The sequence below is a fragment of the Topomyia yanbarensis genome, chromosome 3 (assembly GCF_030247195.1).
Source record: "Topomyia yanbarensis strain Yona2022 chromosome 3, ASM3024719v1, whole genome shotgun sequence".
NCBI lineage: Eukaryota > Metazoa > Arthropoda > Insecta > Diptera > Culicidae > Topomyia > Topomyia yanbarensis.
Window position 1 is genome coordinate 289,780,619 of NC_080672.1, and position 17,192 is coordinate 289,797,810.

The 17,192-nt window shown below is 35.8% G+C and overlaps 1 protein-coding gene across 1 annotated transcript in view; it reads right to left on the reverse strand.

The window, feature by feature from the left end:
• Positions 1-646: 646 nt before the first annotated feature.
• Positions 647-17,192, reverse strand: part of LOC131691323 (uncharacterized) — a 68,360-nt gene continuing 51,814 nt past the window's right edge. Inside the window, exons 3-4 of the mRNA XM_058977615.1 lie at positions 1,590-1,835; positions 647-1,524 (exon numbers count right to left, since the gene is read on the reverse strand). Coding sequence (XP_058833598.1) covers positions 1,064-1,524; positions 1,590-1,835 — 707 coding nt within the window. The 3' untranslated portion in view covers positions 647-1,063. The remainder of the gene's footprint in view (positions 1,525-1,589; positions 1,836-17,192) is intronic.

Here is a 17,192-nt window from a genome sequence, read left to right on the forward strand (position 1 = left end):
GTAATATCATGAATTATTAATTAATTATTACTCGTTATGGCGATACGCAAACGGTGGACTTGGGTTATCCCAATTATCTCCCGAGCAGAGTCTGATAACAAATTGAGAACTAAACTTGATGTTGTGATGTAGTAGAGAATGATTGCTCAGGTTGTTATCATTTTGGTCGTTTTAACGGTTAATCGAAAGCAAAAAAATTGCACTATGACATCAAACAGAAAACTATTTTTGCTATCAGTGAAAGTAAATTGAAAACTTATTGATATGGTGAAATATTTCACTGAGAACAAAATAAGGAATCAATTTGATGTTTGTCAAAGAAATAGAAACAAACTTTTTTTTCTATAAATGTAGACACATCAAAATGAGATCAAAATATGATGTCATATCTGAAAAAGTTTAAGCTGATATCAAAATAAGATTTCAATTTGATACTTGATATCAAAATATGTTGTCTATTTGCTGTAATTTTGATGTTGGACTTTGCTCGGGCTACGTTACCAATTAATGCCTTAAAACAATGTATACATCGTGATATGCTCCGTTAAGCATTAACTGCGTGATGTTATTAGGATCGTGGTTCGTGAAAAGAAAACAACACATCTTCGCTATTTTACATCATTTTTTACTTTATTTTCACCTCCAATCTTAAAACCCTATTCGACGCGCCGCGACGGAAGGTGTATCCCCGCAATTACTGGTGAAATTAAATAGTGTTCACTTTTACTTTCATCGTGTTGAATTTTAATGCTTATAACGCATTTCTTTTAGCATACATTACTTTTCTGAAACCTACTGACTGATTAACAGTGGTTAATTAGATCAATTTTGTAGACAGAAACATAGAGTAACACTTAGGCACTATATTATATCTTAGACCATTTACATTAGAGAGGCTCTCCTACTTATAAGAGGCAAACAAACATTTTAAATAACATTCGATGAATCTTTAGCATCACTTAGCAGGCATCCATCACGATCATTCACTGTTGGTGGCCTTTAATATGTTGGTGAATTTTTTTTGGCATTTCTTAGAGATTATGTCGCTTGCCGAACACATGTTTTATCGGGTTCGAGCATAATGCTGCCAGTTGGAATACGGATGGATTAGAGTTTTGGCTGTTCCTTGGGTGTACGTCTTTGGATATAGACTATGGGAGGAAACACTGTAGATCGAATCGCCCGCATCATTCCTGGCATAAGGAAAAGAGGATGGCGAAATACTGCTGTGAGGTCCATCCAGAGAAAGTTGATGCGTCGGGTCACTGTGAATGTGAATATTAACATTTTTCTCCGGACCACTCCAGGTTTCATGGTGGTGTCCGTGTTTGCTGTTTTTGAAGAAGTTGATCACCGTAGCGAGGCCCACACTAATGTTAATCACCAGGATGACCACAGCAACGAAGAAGGTTTTCACGCTAATTGCAGTCAAAAACAGTAGTAGCATCTTAATGGCTCCCATTACAAACATTAATGGTATCAAAAAGTTTTTCATCATTCGTATTCGACCGAAAGTTCTAGGAGCTGAAAAGAAAAATAAAATGTTTTAGTAATGTGGCTTTAAATACGCAGTCAATGACCTAAATTACCCGCCAGTTCGTTAGAAGTTGGTTCTTCATATTGCTGCACGGTTGCTCCTGTAGCCGTTTGCATTTCACCGCAAATTGTCAGTACGATTAATGTTATTGTCACCGCGAGGAGTGATGAAGAACTTATTGCCGTCATTATAGCGGTTTTTAGTGAAATGGTGTAGAAAGAGTTCGAGGGATGCCAGCTGCTTCTGGTGATGGTTTCGCGATGACTGGCGGATGCAATTGTAGGTGAAACGGATTTGGCTGCCAATAGAAATGATCGAAGCAAATGGCTGAGATCAGTATATGGTAGGAATGATTATTTTCTATTTGTGGCATCGAATAATAATAACAACCGTGATCAGTGTGGTTAAAATGAAACAGTGGTTTAATTATGGTATTTGTACATAACTTGTTGGTTCCTTTGTATTCTTAATTGGATGTACCTGTTTTTATTCTGTGTTTTGCAGCGAGTGGGGTTTCTAATTATTTGTTGAGTTAAGCTATGAATTGTATTAATGAGGGTAAGATTAACCTTAACAACAATGGATTTTTGTTTGATTTGTAAAAACAAAGAATCGACCGTAAAATTTTTCTTGTTCCAATCAATTCAATAACACGCTTCCAACTATAGACTTTTATAATAAGCGAAAGAGCTTGGAATTATAAATCAACTTATTTTCAGAATTCGTTCATTGCACGAAAATAATAAATTCATCTGATATGTCATTTTTCGAGAAATTCAATTAAATGAAACATGTGGCTTTAAAGAGTACGTTATACAAATTTGTATTATTTTCTATCATGCGATTAAGCAATGTAGGGGAAAGTGAGGCAATATCGCCATATGGGGCGAGTTGAGCACCCCCGTTTTCCGAGAATCTATGAACAATTTTCGATTTTTTTGTTTGCTCGAATGCTCCGGCAATCACCATTAGACGATGTAATACTTCTATTGCGACATAAACAAATCATAAATCACAAAAATACAAAAATCTGACAGGATGTCAAAGAACAAGATTCAAGCTCTATGAAATAAGCATTCGCATGACGTATGTGTGCGGTAATTGAAAAATGCATATATCTCCGGAATATTTAACGTCTTTCTAACTATTTCAAACAAAGTCTAGTTAAAAATGAGCATGGGGCAAAATGAGCACCACGCAAATCTCATATGAGTTTATGCTTTAAATTCTGAAAAGTTATCCGTATGTACACGGTTTATATCTGAAGCTACTACGAACGATGAATAATAATATTTGCTCGAGAAAGTTACTCGCAAATATATTATTTAAACAAAATGGAAATTTGAATCTAATAGTTCCGAAAATGCTGTTAAAAAACTATAAGAAGAATTTTAGGGGCAACTGAATGTCACTAAATAAATGAAAAACATGATTCTTATTAATAATAAGTGAAACAAATTTAATTTCGTTTTTAATATTGCCCCACAAGGTTTTTACCAAGCCAAAAAAATCGATGATTACAAACAACGATTATTTTCAAAGATTTTGAATTTCTTCAGCGCGTTTAATAACTGCATGTGAAGAATATGTTGTATACTACCAATAGAGGGAAATTTGGGATTATTTGTATGTTTTGCTACAGATATATTTGCCTTCAACCTTAGGGTGCTCATATTGTCTCACTTTCCCCTACGTAGGATTTTTTTTTCTATATATTGATTTTTCGCGAAATGGCGCTCTTTTTGGTTCAAAAACGCTAAAAAGAACATAAAAACGACACAATAATTATTAAGCATTCAAAAAATAAAATCCTGCGTACGTTGTTTGAGAAATCAATTTGTTTTATACAGTAAAAATTACAGAATGAATAAAAATCATTTGTTCGATTATGCTATGCAGTGCGCGACGAAATAAAGTACGCATATTATGCAAAACTTTTTTCTTATATAACTCTTTATTATTATTGTTGATCAAAAAAGACCACAAGTTTTCAATAGGATTAAGGTCTGGACTCTGAGGTGGTCATTCTAGTAACTTAATTTTGTTGGCACAGAAGAAAGCGGTAGTTTTTCGGGCGGCGTGCTTGGGATCGTTATCTTGCTAGAAGATAAATTTAAATTTTCAGTCCAGTTTTCACTAAAGATTCCTCAAAATTTTCAATTATTGACAGTAGATTCGTATATTCAAAATCTAAATTTGGAGGAATTTTTGCTGAAATCTTAACTGGAAAATAAATTTATCTTCCAGCAAGATATCGATCCCAAGCACACCGCACGAAAAACTACCGCTTTCTTCTGTGCCAACAAAATTAGGTTACTAGAATGACCACCTCAGAGTCCAGACCTTAATGGCCACCCCAGAGTACAGACCTTAATCCTATTGAAAATTTTTGGCCTATTTTGGATCAACAAGTTGGCAAGGGAGATGTCACAAATAAAGCAAAATTGTTTTCAGCCCTTGAAGAAGCTTGGAACAAAATTGATGGTCAGTACCTACAAAACCTCGTCGAAAGTATGCCCCGACGTTTGCAGGCTGCCATCAAAGCTAAGGGAGGCCACACTAAATACTAGTTACTATAAATTTCATCAACATGCAAACTGTTTTTCGAAAGCGTACTTTTTTTGTCTCTCAAAAATCATACCCTTAATAGAAAAAAATATAAAGCTTAATAATCTAGCATAACTCATACACTTTTTCTTCAAAATTCGAACTCTTACAGGTGCTGGAACATTTTACTAGAACATATAAAAAAGCTATAAACAGTTATACAAGAAAAACGTTTTGCATAACATGCGTACTTTATTTTGTCGCGCACTGTATATTTCTCCCAAAGGAGAAAAATTTGGATGAAACCAAATGTTTGTTCACTAAGAATGAAATTGGGCAATACCACATTTGCGCGTAAAGCACAGTGTGCTTGGTAGAACAAGTTTATTCGAAAGATTTTTTGAAGATTTTTTGTTTGAAAACTTAGATTTTTCAATAAAACTGTTTCACATTTTTGCCACTGGGTATTGCTATATACATTCAAATATTACTAAAAGCGAGAATCTGATTAACAATTTCATTGTCTACAACTATTCAGAAAACTATAAATCGATATAAAATCGCCCGAGAAAGTTATTAATTTTTTTTAAAGTTATAGATTTTCACGGAGCCTACCGGTTTCAAAAAATATTTTCATTTGTGAAAATTGGTTTGCTTTAGAATATATACGTGAGTTTTTTTAGGGAAATCAAGTAGTAATAATGGACAAAGAACAATATGACCCTGACATGACCCAAAAAATCATATCTGGCCCATATAAGGCATAGAGAACGCACTCCCTCCCGGACATGTTGAAAAAGCTCTTAAAGACTGCAAACCCATCTTGGGAGATAATGTAACTCATTTCAAAGTTTCAAACCCCATCTTACCCAAAAATTCACAAACCTAGAAATAAAATCAGGGAAATATTTCATCAATAGGCCTCAACCCAAAAAATTGCAAAATGGCTAGTACAAGAATTTCGAAATATGTCAAAAAAGTTTTCCAGTCGATCTGTCACCAATACACAAAAATTCACGTTCAAAGTTCAGAACTCAGATGACGATGAGATTATGGTCTCCTTTGACATAACCGCACTATTCCAAATTGTCTCTGTAAAAGTTTTAATTAACCTCTTAGAGAATTGGTTACTACAACAAGATAGCCACAGTCTATGGAAAGGCAAAGTAAGATCTTATATCAAACTTACTCGCCTTTGCAAGGAAGAGAATTATTTCACATTCCGGGGTGTCTTCTACAAACAAAACAAGAATGCTCCGATGGGTAACCTACTCTCTCATTTTCTTTGTGAACTATTTATGTCAAACCTAGAAAAATTTTTGAAGGAAAAAAGGCGAGTTACCAAAACGCTGGGTGCGATACGATACGATGATGATATCTTCTGTATTATCAAACGTAAAAATTTATCCCAGGCGTTAGAAGCCATTAACAACATATATAATAATATCAATTTTACACATGAAGAAGAGAAATTTAACAAATTGCCCTTCTTGGATGTGCTTGTATAAAGAGAAGGGTCCTTGAATTTAGAAATATATAGCAAACCTACAAATATCGAAATAATTATACCAAACACTCCAAACCATTCTTATCAGGTTAAAATGGCCACTTTTCATCACATGGCCCATAGAATCCTTACCATTAGGGAAAGAAGCAAAAATTAAAGAAACAGAATTGATTTTCAAAATAGGCAAGCTCAACGGGTATCCAGAGCTCAATAATTAATAAAAAATCTAGAATGCTTAATAAGCAAAATCTCACAACCTTAACTCCAACAACTGAAAATTTAAAAAGGATAGCGGTAGATTTCAGCAAAAATACGGCTTATCCACTTAGAACAAAATTAAAAAAGTTTGGTATAGAGTATAGACCTAGTTTTCTGTAGTCGAAACTAGTAATATTAGATAAACCAAAAGAACATTAGGAATTCGGTTCAAGAAGCATATTGCAGAAATAGCAAAAGGTAGCGGAACACGCTTTTTCAGAAAAACATGACCAAACTATAGAAGATATTAAAATTCAACGTTAAATCTCCAATCCCTGGAAATTATACGTAGCTGAACGCCTGGAAATTTTCAAACATTCCTCTCCTTCCTTACTAAATCGAGACCAAGGTGACGGATAGTCATGGCTCTTCAAAATATTAGGTAGTTACGTACAAAAAACGGTCAGCTTCACGCATCTAGTAGGGTTACAAACCTCCTCATTTTAAAGGACATGTCCTTAATTTCGAAGTTTTGGAAAGCGTCCTTAATTTAACTTCAAATGTCACTAGTTTTAGTCCATAGTATATTTGAAATCAATCAGATTAAGTTCGCTCAATATTTAGTCGCAATTTTAGTTGGTCACTTACTTGCAGTACATTTGATTGATTATGTTCAGATTAATGATTCAAAAACATTGATTAAGTTTATTGGTTGAAGTAATGTTTCAAACTAAAACTAGTGTCATGTTTCTTATCTTGTTGGGTGCTGGCAGATAAAAAAAGAGTTCGTCCTCTAACAAGATACCAAAGACGCAAAATTCTTGCAGTATCTGCTGGATGTATTCACCAATTGATGAATGCACCCAACAGGGGGATGAGAGACGGTTTAAATCTCGAACTGAACTTAAAGCACCACACTATTTCTAAGTCCACTAAGCTTCTAAAATTTATTCTAGGGTCACTAAGAACTTTACCAATATACATTGTTTAAAAGCACTCGATTGTATTTTGGTCCGTTCTACACTCGAATACGCTAATCCGATGTTCACACTACAGAGTTAAAACACGTTATAATAATTAGCAACAAGAAAAATGTCATCAAGATAGCGTTAAAACATGTTTTAACTCGTAGTGTGAACGTAGTATAAGTCTGGGTACCTCATAACCATAATGATATTCAACGCATTGAAGCTGCTCAAAGATGAGTAAAATTTGTTAGTCTCAGTCAAGATTCAAGACCCATTTGGTAACCCTATCTTAAATCAACCTCCTTTTCCATCAACATCTTGTAAGATACATTTGACTTAACTTTAAGCCATTATATTTGAACAATATTTAGTCATTTGAGAATCCTGCTTCACAGTTTCAAAATTAGTATGAAAATGGATAATGGATGGATATAATTATAATTCTATGAGATTTAGGTTCAAGTTTATTAAATTTTGGGAACATTGGAGGATTGTTGACGAACGATATACCTACAAGGGTTTTCTTGTAATCCAATCACACTTTGGCTTTAAAAGGAACAAATTTCACATAACCTTGAAGAAAGATATCAAAGCCTACTGTCATAAGTCTTTTTGAGTAGAAATTTTGGAATATTCGCTGAACAGAAATCGCAATTGTCAATAAGAAATAAAAGTTTTGTCTATTGTACGAAAATAGGGAGCTCAACATAAAAGTGCATATATAATTTACCAACTTTACCCGAAAGAGATGTTGCTGTTTCTGTCTCCAGATTCTGGACACAGTTTCTAGTTTTCTTGATATACGGTCTTCCCTATTATCATATAGGGTAAAGTGCCTATTTTCGCTATACTAATCAAGGTGCCTCACTAATTTATTAATTTGCTCGGCCTACATTCAATAGAATGCGTAAAAATTCAACAGCTTTGCTTCGTTGTTAAGAACCAATATAATAAAACACAAAAACGCTGAAAACAGTGAAATTCTCGTGTTTGAGCGCAACGAAAACTCGACTCGAAAGCCCCTATTGTTACGCTACCATTTGACTCAATGCGTTGAACAAAGATGGCTGATACTGCTCTAACCAACGGCTTCAAATGGGTAGGGTGATAATAGAAACATGGCGAAAATGGGCTCATCATCCTATTAGGCGATAAGTCTGAGTAGATCGTGATAGGGCACAACCAGTCGCGGGTCGTCGGGGCACCAGCAAAACGGACGCTCTGCCCCACCGGAATCGCCGAACTGACCTCAACACCTGGTTGGTTGACTCAGTTTCAGGAGAATGTTTCTCGCCCAAGAATTCTTTGTCGTAGACTAAGCCCATCGTCGGAGACTAGACCGAGTAGTTCGGGAACAAATTGGGAGCTCAAAGAGTAAGTGGCGCTGAATTTTACAAGAAAGGAGTTGCGGTGCTGAAGGGCATAATGGGCTCAGTAAAATAGACTATCTGAAGTTTGCCGCCCAGATTGTTTTCGTATGGTAAGAGCACTGAATCTAGAGTCTAGGCTAGACTGCCCAGAAAAATAATGAATTTTTGAAAACCCAATCGGCCCATGCCTGATTAGATTACTAGTCCCACCAGGAGTACTTGCCCCAAATTTGAAGCAAATCGGACAAGTCTAGCTACCGGACAAACGTGCCTGAAGTTTGTATGGGATTTTTCGTCAATTTACATGGAGAAAACCCACTAACTCGCATTTTTGCCGCTAGATGGCACTGTATGTATCGTATTATCACTGTAAGTAAAAATAAGAAAGATAATTTAATTGTCTACAACTTTGTCGAAGACTACTTGTCAATCCGGCTTTGTTGAAAGAAGTTATTAAATTTTTAACGAAGTGGTGTCTGAGTAAGTTTTCTATGGGGCCTAGTTGTGCATGGTTGTGTATCAGTACTCGATTCCTACGAACTATACATTTTTGTGCATACCGTTAGATTTAGCTCAATAGTATGTTCAGAAGAATTGTAGTAAATAATACGAGTCATGTTTTGGTTGCAAAATTTTAGTTCCAACTGTGACCGCATAGATGGCGCCAGTACTAACTTTTCATAGAAGAGAGATAGAATATCAAAATGTTCTGAAGAATTATTGAAAAATTTCTGCTCTACAACTTTGTAGAAAACACCTAATATCTATCTCTTTCCGTTGAAAAGTTAGTGTTGGCGCCCTCTATGCGGTACAATGTGGAACTAAAATTTTCTAACCAAAACATGACTCGTATTATTTACTGCAACTCTTCTGAACATACTATTGAGCTAAATCTAACGATTATTGCACATAAAAATTTAGTTCGTGGGAATCGAGTACTGATACACAACCAAAAAAAAAAGTACTGATACACAACCAAAAAAAAAAAAAAAAAAAAAAAAAAAAAAAAAAAAAAAAAAAAAAAAAAAAAAACCATGCACTGCTAGGCCCCATGGAAAACTGACTCAGACATCACTTCGTTAAAAGTTTAATAACTTCTTTTAACAAAGCCGGATTGACAAGTAGTCTTCGACAAAGTTGTAGACAATTAAATTATCTTTCTTATTTTTACTTACAGTGATAATACGATGCATACAGTGCTACCTAGCGGCAAAAAATGCGAGTTAGTGGGTTTTCTCCATGTAAATTGTCGAAAAATCTCATACAAACTTCAGGCACGTTGGTCCGGTAGCTAGACTTGTCTGATTCGCTTCAAATTTGGAACAAGTACTCCTGGTGGGAGTAAGAATCGACTCAGGGGTAGGCCGATGGGGGTCATTTTTTTCCTGTCACTCTAATGAGCATGCTTGCAGTTTCCCGGCAACTTAACCTTTTGTTTTCTACCGCAGAAGTCAGGATATTTTGGCATCGGATATGCGAATCACCTGAGTCTGCGAAATGTCCGGACGCGTCTAAAGTAACTGTGTACTTCATGCTGTCGGTTCCCTATTGCACCCTAGGACGTTTCTTGACATATCATGATGTCCTGAAAGAAAAGACGTCCTGAAAAAATACCATGTTTCATTTCATCAAAACCAAGAAAAATTAGTAGTATTTTTTCTTGGTTTTGGCATTCTTTTCTATATAAAAATACAGTTAACAAGTTTTTTTTATTGCGATTACAGCTATGTTCACCTGTTAAAATATGTTAAGATATGTCTAAGGAACAACCTTTGGTGATATGTGGGCATGTAGAGCCTATTAAATCAGAGTAGGTGATCTTCCTATGGAAATATAGCAAAAACACGTTTTTTGATTGGAGACACCTCTAAATCATGTACAAATAAACCATTTTTGGCGAAAGTTCTTAAATTCACGCGTAGAACAAAAATTTGAGCTGACCTATATATATTTTAAAACTTTTTCAAAATGTGGAGAGGTCTACTAAACACCTTAGGGACCATTCATACGTGGGAGCGGGGGATTTCTACAATTTTACGTTACGCGTTTATGGGTGGGGGATTGATAATTTGTGACAAATGGGGGAGAGGGAGTAAACTAGAACGTTACGTAACATGTTTTCACTGTAGAATTGTTTTGAAAGTTTTTGTTACGTAATAGGGAAGAGGGGATAGATAAATTTGTGACAATTTATTACATGGGGGAGGGAGGAGTCAAATTTGGGCTATTTTTGCGTTACGTAATTTATGAATGGTCCCTTTTGATTATCAGGAGTTGTTTATTGAGGGATGTTTTGCTACTCCTATAAGTTTTTGTGTATTGAGTCTCTGTGTTAGTTTAGCTGGTTCCAAGCGATACCGGAGTTGAAATTGGAGATAATCACGTTTTCAATATTTTACATTTAAATTAAATCGGTTCATTGCACTAACTTGCTTTCTAGAATTTCTGTTATATGTAGCTCAAAACCGCTTCTGATAGGAGTTTTATTGACGTCACTCGGGTGTAGAATGTTTCGTAGTTTGCACAGACTGATCAACCCTAACTTAAAATCATTGCAGCACAACAGATATCCAAAATTCCCAACCGAAATGAAATCTACTTGGGTGCTTCACACGATTTTTTTGGATTTGCTCTAGTACATTATATTAGCTGATGCCAATTTACAGCTGTGGGAAAAATGATAAACCAGTTTCAGTGGCACAATATTCCGGATTAACATATTAACCGGTATATGGTTGCATAAATTGCCCGCAATTTCATGCTCTCAAGTTGTTTACAAATTGTTTGAGTGAACGCTAAAGCCGGAACCTCCCTATTGTTATGTAAACGTTGAACGACCTAAATTGCATATTCACACCCTCCGTTGTGGGTGTAGATAGAGTTTACCAACGGCGTAGAGCGCAATCTGGTGATAATTTTCTTCCACGTCTTCGATACTAAAAGTATTATAGTGTAATCGTTAAGGGTACCAAACTGTATTGCATCCTGGATGCAAACACAGAACATGTCTGTTTCATTAAGCTTTCACACTTCGTTTATGGTCCAATTTGTGTCAATGCCCCCCGACGCTACCATCATCATCAGATCAAAACTCATGAATTCATGAATGATACACATATTGAAATAAATCATACCCGAAACGGCAGTTGGATCTCGGAAGACAATGTGCTCGAAAACAAAGAGTGAAAAACATAAGCTCAGCATTCAAATGAAGGTCACCGAAAGTGAAATGAAGCTTGGAGCAAATTATGGCCGCATTTTTTATTCCACCACATCCGTATCATATTTGTTTGAATTTGCAACACACGAGTCTCGCCAAGTTCAATTTCTTCAATTATTATCTCGCTTCACGTTTCCGCACGATTCTTAGGTCATGCTGATATCGGCGATCGATCGGTTGAATGGTGATGCACACTTTTCTAGTAGTTACAGGAATATATAATTATGATTAACACAACATTGGAATTTGCTGTTGAAAGTGAGAGCGGTGGAATAGTAGCGGTAAGTTAAATCATCTGACCGAGGTTAACGCGCAAGCTCTTGATGGGGATGAGTAATTCGTGTATGTAGTATGCATTTTTTCTGTAGCTGTTATTTAAGGTTGGGAAAACCGGAGGATTTAAAAAAACCGGTATTTTCGGTATTGAAAACGAAAAAACCGGTAAAACCGGTATTTAAAAAAACTGTGTTAACAAAATAATCGCTCAACGTACAAGGCCGATTGGGCATTTGATCATTTAACAGAGAACATGATTGGCTCTTACAGTATTCCAATAAGCTTTATGAATGTTGATTTTATTACTCTTATGGTATTGTGATCTTTTTTAAAGTTCACATTAAGGGGCGGGAATAGCGTAGTTCGTAAATCGATTGCCTTATGCGCAGCTCACCTGGGTTCGATTCTCAATTCCGCAAAAAGGGTTAGAAATTTTTCTAACTTAAAAAGAGAGCCATATGACCCTAAGATTAAAACCTCTATAATCAAAATAAAAATGGGATGTGATTCAGCATCTGGTTTTTGTGTATCGTAGTATGCAAAGTGTCGTCGCTTATTAGTCCAAAAAGCACATTGGTTAGCTAAATGCAGTAAGCGTTCCGAGATTTTAAAAACAAATGCATAGAAAATCAGACCTGAAGTTATTGTTTTCTGGTTACCCAAAAAACATAACACCAAATTGGAACGGGTTTCAGCCTATCGAAAACGAAAACGCTATAGGACTGTTTGATCAAGGTTAAATTTGTCACTGGTATCCAAAAGTGTCATTCGAACACTCATACTCAATTTTTGAAACCGCTTGAGCATAAATTTCGCCTTGTCTTGAAAACCAGTGCTTTGTAACAATCTTCTTTTAATTTCATTTCAACGTACCCTGAGGCAGTATTGCTGATAAAAACTGCAGAATCTGTTGTCAGAGTTCTATGATAGGTCTATGCGTTATAGATTTGCCAGTAGTGTGAATAAATTGAATACAAAATGGAGTATGGGAATATGGAGTTGATTGATTTTGTCTTGCAGATTTTTTTGTTCCTCCATATTTTGATAAGTTTTATTTGTCATGTGGGATTTTTTCGGGTTGTTATCGCTGCTTACATAAGCACTATTTCCCTGCTTATATCATTATTAAAAAGTCCTAAAACAGGCAAACTTACTGTTCATGGCACATAATTTTAAAACACTAGCAAGTGAAAAGCTTTTTAAAGCGTTTCAAAGCTGTGCAACAATAAAACCCTTTTGTTAAATAGTCCTTCCTACCAATTTACCGAAAATACCGGTTTTTCATTCTTAAAGGGCGAACACGAAATGTCATGCCAATTTTCTTATAATGTTTAAAATCAAACCAAAATTTTAGGGCAGTTTAATACATATATTTACTTCAAAAATAAAAAAAAAAGTTAATCGATGGAGCCTTGAGTGTAAAATTGAACGCATTTTCGCTTGATGCCCTCCATCAAAGTCTTTACAGTGTCATCCGGTACCAGTTTCTCATTTTTTTCCATTTTCTTAACATGTCCTTCTCGTTTTTGACTGTCTTCTTGCTCTTCCGAAGTTCCCGCTTCATCATTGCCCAGTACTGCTCCACCGGGCACAGCTCCGGACAGTTTGGCGGATTCATGTCCTTTGGAACAAAATGGACAGAATTGGCCTCATACCACTCCAGGACACTTTTAGAATAGTGGCATGATGCCAAATCTGGCCAAAATAGCGGAGCTTCGTCGTGCTGCTGCAAGAACGGCAAAAGGCGCTTCTCGAGGCACTCAGATTTGTAGATCTCGCCATTTACTGTGCCCTTTGTCACGAAAGGCTCACTCCTCAGTCCGCAAGAGCAGATGGCCTGCCAAATGAGATATTTGGAGGCGAATTTCGACATTTTCTTCTTCTTAAATTTGTCGTCCACATAGAAGTTGCTCTTGCCGGTGAAAAACTCCAACCCCGGAATTTGCTTAAAATCGGCTTTTATATACGTTTCGTTGTCCATCACACAGCAGCCATATTTTGTTAGCATCTTCTCGTAGAGCTTCCGTGCCCGAGTTTTAGCCATCGATTGTTGCCGCTCATCGCGGTTTGGGAAGTTCTGTACCTTGTATGTATGTAGTCCAGCTATCTTCTTTGCATTTTGGACGTAGCTCTGCGACATGCCGATCTTTTTAGCCAAATCACGGCTTGAGACGTTGGGATTTGCTTTAATCATCCGCTTCACCTTTCCCTCCGTCTTTTTGTTCTCCGGTCTCGGTTTTCTTCCAGCTCCTTTGCCGTGGTCCAACGTCAACCGCTCCTGGAACCGCTTCAACACTCTGGAGACGGTTGAATGGTGAATGTTCAACATTTTTCCCAACTGCCGGTGCGACAGGTCAGGAAATTCCAGATGTTTGGAAAGAATTTGTTCTTTCGACTCGCGTTGGTTCACCTCCATTTTCGTTGAATCGAAAAACACGACTTCGAGTTTGACAGCAAGTAAACAATACACATCAATGAGAAAGTGTGCAAAATTTGGTTGATTTTTACCCAATGGTAAAAAAGTTATGCCCTGTTGAATGTGTCGCAATAATTTCGTGTTCGCCCTTTATAAAACCGGTATTTCGGTATAGGATATGTGGACGGTTTTACCGGTTTTCGGTAACGGTAAAACCGGTACTCCCAACCCTACTGTTATTCGGTAAATGTTTGGGTCATCTTGTAATGTTAACAAAATTCGGCTGGTTATTGCTCTCAAGTATCTTTTGTAAGGGATAAGAACAATACAGTTATAACTGTCTTAAAGGACGTAGTTTTCCTTTTACACCTATGGAGTTTGACATGGTGATCCATTGATCATGACTAAATGTATTGTTGAATTGGCATCTTGGAACCCCTTTTTAAATCGCTATTCAATAAAATCGCATTTAAATAATTCGGAATTGATATTTAATACCTTGACTCAATTTGAATAATTTATAATAGACTAAGCAAAGCATCCAAATATATCAGAACATTGTTTCAGGAGTATAGAGGAGGGCCGTCAACAACAGCGAACAAATAAAAACATTTATATCTACAATCATTTTACTCGACAGATTAGTGTAGTTCGAACATGGTTTGTCCAATTCGTCAAGTGTTTGTCTATATGACCAATGTGACGTGGAATTACCAGATTTTTCAAGAAATGATTTATTATGATTAAGTTTACAGTTAAGGAATACATTAGGAATAAAACCGGTTTTCATAAATGAAGTGTTCTGAATTTCTTGGCAATATTAAAATGGGATTCATCGGGAAAACCATTAAACCATGTCGTCAATGGAATAATATATGTGGGCACTGGACATGGTCGGGTTTTATAATTTTCGGACTCAAGCCCGACCTGAACTCGTTAGAAGGGATGCCACATTGAAATCTGTTTTTTGGTCAAAAAAATCTTTTTACCATCTGTGTTGATTAAAAATGGAAAAAAAATCTGTGGAAATCTGTGATAAATTTCCAAAAAACCTGTGAAAAATCACAGTAATTCCAAAAATCTGTGAAATTTTCATCAAAATGCCAAAAATCTGTCATCTGTGAAAAAGAATCTGATCAAAAATTATGAAAAAAATCTGTGACATTACAGAAAAATCTGTGAATATGGTAAACTGGGTTAGAATCTTTATCTGTGATTTTTTCGCTTCAGATAGTATATAGAAGATAGAAGCCTATCACAGGTTGTCACATTTTTGATATATACTAGAAGAATTTCTGTTATATTTTCTGTTATTTTAACAACTAACGAGACCCGAGTTGTAACACAACTTGTTGTCATAACAAACTAACAACTCGAAAATCGCCTCAAACTCGCTCGTTGACTAACAGGATACTTCGTCTTGATCAAGTCTTGAAAATCATAGAAATTAGATTGTTTTCTCGATGGAACCAGTGACCCTGGTTCCTTCATGACAACAATCTACAAGATGGCTACATAAAACGGCTTCTTACAGATTTTTTAATGTTTTCTTTAATTCATAAAAAAATAATCGGGCACTTTGACGAAATATTTCTTGCATACTTCAGATTTATTTATTTTAAATTTATTCGAAATGGGGGTTTTTTGACTTAATTATTTGCGATAGTTTTATAAGGATACTGGAACAGCTCACTCGAACGGTTTTTTTTAAATATTGTTCCATGCTCTTTCAATTGCATCCTTAATACGTTCGTTTTAGCGTTGATGACTCTCTCAACAATATCCACATTGCAAAGTCGAGAAGGTTGATATCCGGAGATGGGGGCCACATTTCCTTGGTTCAAAAATGCTTAAAATTGTGGTGGCATCACGTTTGTACGCTTATTGACTGAAAACTTTTTGATCCATGGCAAACGAAAATCGTTCATTGAATGATGCAATATCCCTCCTTTACCAAGCTACCCGACTTCCGGCTAGGACTTTGCGTTTTATACTGCGTTTCCCCTGCTCTTTTTCTTCCCTTCAGAAATATTTCATGTATGACAAATACACGCAAATAGATTCAGCGTAGTACACTGTACACGTTAATCAAATAATATCATTTCTTGTGATATACACATATAACATTTTCACTGTCAATAAATTGCTAATATAGTTTTTAGTTACATGCCCACAAAAAGAAATTTAATTAATTTTTTTTAATGCAAATTTTGAAGTAACTACCCTGATACTTGTTATTGTTATTTTCCTTAGTGTTTCTAATGAATGCCTTTTCACATGACACCGTTAAATAATAATTTAATTGTTAAATAAGCTTATTTATGTTAAATAATATTCAATAATATTTTCAATTATATTATTTTTTATTAGTCTTTAATGCCAATGGGTTCACTACAAAGGCGTTAGACATAACGCTTTGCTCTGAAAGAGTTTCGCTATAGCTGGATGTCACTTTTAATGTGGTAATATATCGTAAACCTAAATCTACAAATTGAAACCTTTTTTGGAAAAACTGGTAACCACATTTCAAAAATATTTTCCAGTAATTAGCGCATGGCCGTTGGGCAGTCATACGAACTTTTGGAAAGACCTGGGGTCTCAAACCCAAATACATCTATTGAATTTACATGACAACTGTACGTCCAATACTGTCAGGGGCCATCCATATTACACGTGGACAATTTAGGGGTGGGGAGGGGTCACGAGAAAGCTCACGTTTGTCCATGAGGAGGGGGATGGGGGTATGGAATATGTCCACGTGGATCTTTCATTTTATTTTTTTCACTTAAAAGATATCGTCATTGGTGTGAGCGCTTATTTTCAAATTTTTCAAAATTTTTAAATTGTCAAAGTGCTTATAATAGCATAGTACTTGAGTGTGTTGGCAAGTGTGAAAATTGAAGACATCGATGGCAACTATTACCAAAACAAATCAGAGGAAATGGTACGAAACAAAATTCCAGAATAAATTCTGTGTGAATTATTTGAATCAATCATCTCTAACTTGATCCAATTCCACTAATTTTGGATTTGAAAGCTCGTGGTTGAAATTACGAGCGAATTTAAGAATCTATAGGTTACTTCAATTTTGTGTTATTATGATGAAAATTTCACAAAAGACTAAAATAGTGAATGACATTCTGTAGTTGAAGT